The sequence below is a fragment of the Macadamia integrifolia genome, chromosome 8 (assembly GCF_013358625.1).
Source record: "Macadamia integrifolia cultivar HAES 741 chromosome 8, SCU_Mint_v3, whole genome shotgun sequence".
Classification (NCBI taxonomy): domain Eukaryota; kingdom Viridiplantae; phylum Streptophyta; class Magnoliopsida; order Proteales; family Proteaceae; genus Macadamia; species Macadamia integrifolia.
This window is the reverse complement of record NC_056564.1, coordinates 262,260-266,124: the sequence shown is the minus strand read 5'-3', so window position 1 is coordinate 266,124 and position 3,865 is coordinate 262,260. Positions and strand designations below refer to the sequence as shown.

Below are 3,865 nucleotides of genomic sequence, written 5' to 3'. Positions count from 1 at the left end.
GATCAATTCATTTCCTTAGAACGGTACGTGAGAGTTTTCTACCTCATACGGGCTCGGCAATCAATTCTTTTGGCGTCCCGTCTTAATCTACAGTATCTAATTGAATGAGATTTCTTGTAAATGTATCCCATTTTTCTTGAGTTAACTAGGAGATATGATCTAATATTTCCAATTTTGTGGGGTGAAATCTATTTCGGAAATTGTTTGATTTGATTTTTGTATCTTATTTCAGTGAAATATAAATCAAATGCAATATAAATTCTGAAATAGCAGAGTAGTAGTTTCAATTTTGTAATTGAAATTGATCTCACTCTTGCTCTTTAATGATCACATGATTGATTTGATCGGCAAAGTTACCATAAATCAATCAAAGAAAAATATCTTGGGACAGATGGGGCTCCTCTTTGGTGCGGCAGAGATAGCACGCACATCCAATGACATATAACACCTCAAGGCATACACCCATGTATTAAGATCCGTGCACTGGTGCTCCAGGGCTCTGAACGGGTGCTGCCACCCCTGCTGGACCCTAGAGGAGCCAGATCCTCTTAGGACTTAATGGCACAATGGGAGATGCATTGGCAACAAAGGTCATGTTCAATGGCTTTAGTGTTTAAATATAAATACCAACTTTCTCCATTATACGATACTCCAGCACCAAAGTAGAAATAAGATCAACAACTTGCTACAATGTAGTATTAGAAAAAGAAAACAAAAACGTAGCCACCCTGTGGCCAAAACCATTAAAAATAGCAACTTGCATGTTATTGATATTTGATATCGATTGCAACAAATCCTGCTCTTGCCTCATAGTTTGGCTTCAAGGGGAGGAAGAATGAGATATATATATATATATATATATATTTTTTTTTTGTAATGAATAATATAGGAATGAAGTCATCATCGACGGTTAAAATTTACAAATATGTTATGATCTGTAAATTTATATCTTAAAACTATGGGATTATCCAAAACGACACTTCTAATGTGCAATTAGAAATTGTGACATTCTTTTGATTGTTTATCCACTTGTTCTTAAAAAAAATTAAAGTCAATGTGTGTATATATATATTCAAAATAATTTGACTGTGATTTTTTTATCTTGTCATTATCATAAGTTGTAATTATTTTTGCACAATTTTCAAGTACACATAGAATGACAAGTTCTGTCTTCGATAAAGAAAAATGAGAGGAATAGGTATGCCGCCAGCATACAGTGAGCTAGTAGACAACACCAATGAGGGCATTGGAGTTAGCATGACGATTTCGTAAATCAGTTTTACTCCAGCCAAGTGATTGTTGGGACAAATATAAAAGATAAGCGCTTATTTCTACTTATTTCTCAAAGTCAAGCAAGAAATCTTTAAAATTTGCAGTATCTTACAAATAGAATAATGTTTCACTTTAATAATGATCTATAAACAAAGTTACATAGATTGATTGGCTTGAAGTGCAAAAACTCCGTTGGATTCTCCCTTTTCGGTCTACGATAGATCAATGTTGAGGTATCATACTGGAGGGGTAGGGGAGTCATTTAAAAAGAGCAGGGGGGAGAGAGAGAGAGAGAGAGAGAGAGAGAGAGAGAGAGAGAGAGAGAGAGAGAGACATAGTGGGTGCTACCTTATAGTACACCAGCAACAACATACCCTAACTTTTCCCAAATAAGAATGATATACTAAAAGGGCAAAAAGACAAGGTTGAGTTTTTTTTTTCTAAGAACCCCTCGATCTTGCCTGATTTTACGGTTAAAGTTCAAGGGTAAACCCTAGTTACACGTTGCCACACCTAATATATAACAAATCAGTTGTGATGAGACTCAAATTGGAGATATCTGTTAAATAAAATAAGGATAAATAAATAGAAGTTGGTTGTGATGCTTATCATCGCTGGAAAAGAGAGCTAGTTGATGCTTTCCCACTTGAACGCTAAAGACTAAATAATCAACATTTTTTTTTTGTAGATAATAATTAACAAAATCAAGTGTTCTTAATGTCTTAATCATACTTTATGAAGATTGACTGAGTTCGTATAATTTGTTTTGATTACGTTGATTGATTGAAACACAATTAACTGAATCAAACATTACGAAATGGATGATACCTTTTTCGTTTTTGTTTGAAGGGGGGGTGGAGGAGGGATTACAAGATATTTATTTAGAGAGATCATGATGTGACTCCCATCATTTAATGGAGCAACCGTACCATGGCAGTCCACTGTCTAGACAATATTTTATCATGAATTCATGATACATGAAATATCTATCGTGCTAATCATATCAGATATCTAGCATATTGCATCTTATTAGTGCCTCACACTTGACAATCAATATACCCAAATTACTTTCAAATTCCTACATAGTAAAAAAATAAAATAACAATAATACATTATGTTACCAAAGGAATGGGGTAAAAATAGGGGTGTCAATCGGTTGGGATAGGCCAGTCTCGATCGGACTTAATCGGGCTTGGCCACTTAGAAGCCTTGCATCGTGGACGTCCATTTAAATAAACGGACCTAACTTTGGGGGGCATGATACTGTTTATAATCAGGCCTATTGGTGTCGGGCTTTAATTAAACTTCCTTAAACAGGTTATAAACGTACCTATCCTAAAATTATTTTTTTAAATTGATTGAATGTCGATAAATATGTGAGGTAAATCTTTGATAAAAAAAAAGAAATGATATGAGATTATGGTTATTATTCCAAAGAAAGATAAGAGATTATGATCTTTACAACTTATAAAATAAAGTTTTATTAAATCAATATTATAAAGTCAAGGATAATAAAACTCATTTTGTTTTTTTACGGTAATGGTAAAATATAAATTTTATATAATATCAAAGAGGACTGAACTGGGTCAAACTAAAACAAATCGATTCAAACCAATCAGGAGCTCGTTGGACTGCAACTCTACAGCCAAACATAGCCACCGATAATTTTCTGTAATTGCGCTAGGCCTGCAATTGAACTGTTTACTAGTGCCGACTAGCATTTGACACATTTATTTGATGACGTGGTTGATTTGTCTTGAGATCGGTGATCGGATTGATAAGTGGCTGATTTGTCTTGGAATTGCCTAAAACCGATTCCAATTCATACCGTATCGAATCAGAATAATCACACCAGGATTTCCTTGAATCGGTGGATTTTGATACCTAATAGCCGATTCTAGGGTTTTGGGACACGATGGATGCCTGTTTTTAAAACCCTCGGCGAGGTGGGCGGGCTTGGACCGTTGGAGGGAGAGCGTTCGAAATTGAGAAGGATGCGAAGTTGGCAAATGACAGAAAAGGAAAGCATGCCAGGTTGGCAACCCTTCTTGTTTTTTACGCATGGGTTGTCATGGACGTCTGTTACATCACTTACATGTAAAAACAGGAAATAAATACGAGGGGCGGTTTCATCGGCAACCTGGTCCTCGAGTACAAAAGAGAAAAGTAAACCGAAGCACCAGAGAACGGTCAAACGCTGAAGGCAACAAGCATCCATCCTCATCTTTTCTCTCTCTCTCTCTCCACACTCAGCTGTCAGCGAGGTCCAGGAGCGGGAAGAACACATATCTTGCTCCTCTTATCTCTTTCCTCGTTTTCTCTCAGCCCCTCGAGCAATGCAAATGGCCTGATCTCTCATCTCTCTCGGTGTTCCCCTCAGTTATCTGCTTCTTCAGAACAGAATACAGCAAAACAAGAATGGAATCGCCCGAGTCGTCTTACGTTTCTTCCCCCGAGGCCCCACCGAAGCGATCTGGACCTCCAAAATCACCCCCTCGAGGTGAGATTTGCAGAACACATCTTCTTATTCTGCGCATTACTCCTAGAGATCTATTGCCTCTGATCTGACTCTCACTCTCTCTTCCCCCCCCCC

At 37.1% G+C, this 3,865-nt stretch overlaps 1 protein-coding gene across 2 annotated transcripts in view; it reads left to right on the top strand.

Annotated features, from left to right (window-relative positions):
* The first annotated feature begins 3,397 nt into the window (after positions 1-3,397).
* Positions 3,398-3,865, top strand: part of LOC122087131 (protein BTR1-like) — an 11,996-nt gene continuing 11,528 nt past the window's right edge. Inside the window, exon 1 of one of the 2 annotated variants that reach the window (XM_042656136.1) lies at positions 3,398-3,772. In XM_042656136.1, the coding sequence (XP_042512070.1) occupies positions 3,691-3,772 (82 nt within the window). In that variant the 5' untranslated portion in view covers positions 3,398-3,690. The remainder of the gene's footprint in view (positions 3,773-3,865) is intronic. The other variant, XM_042656135.1, reaches the window with a different exon arrangement.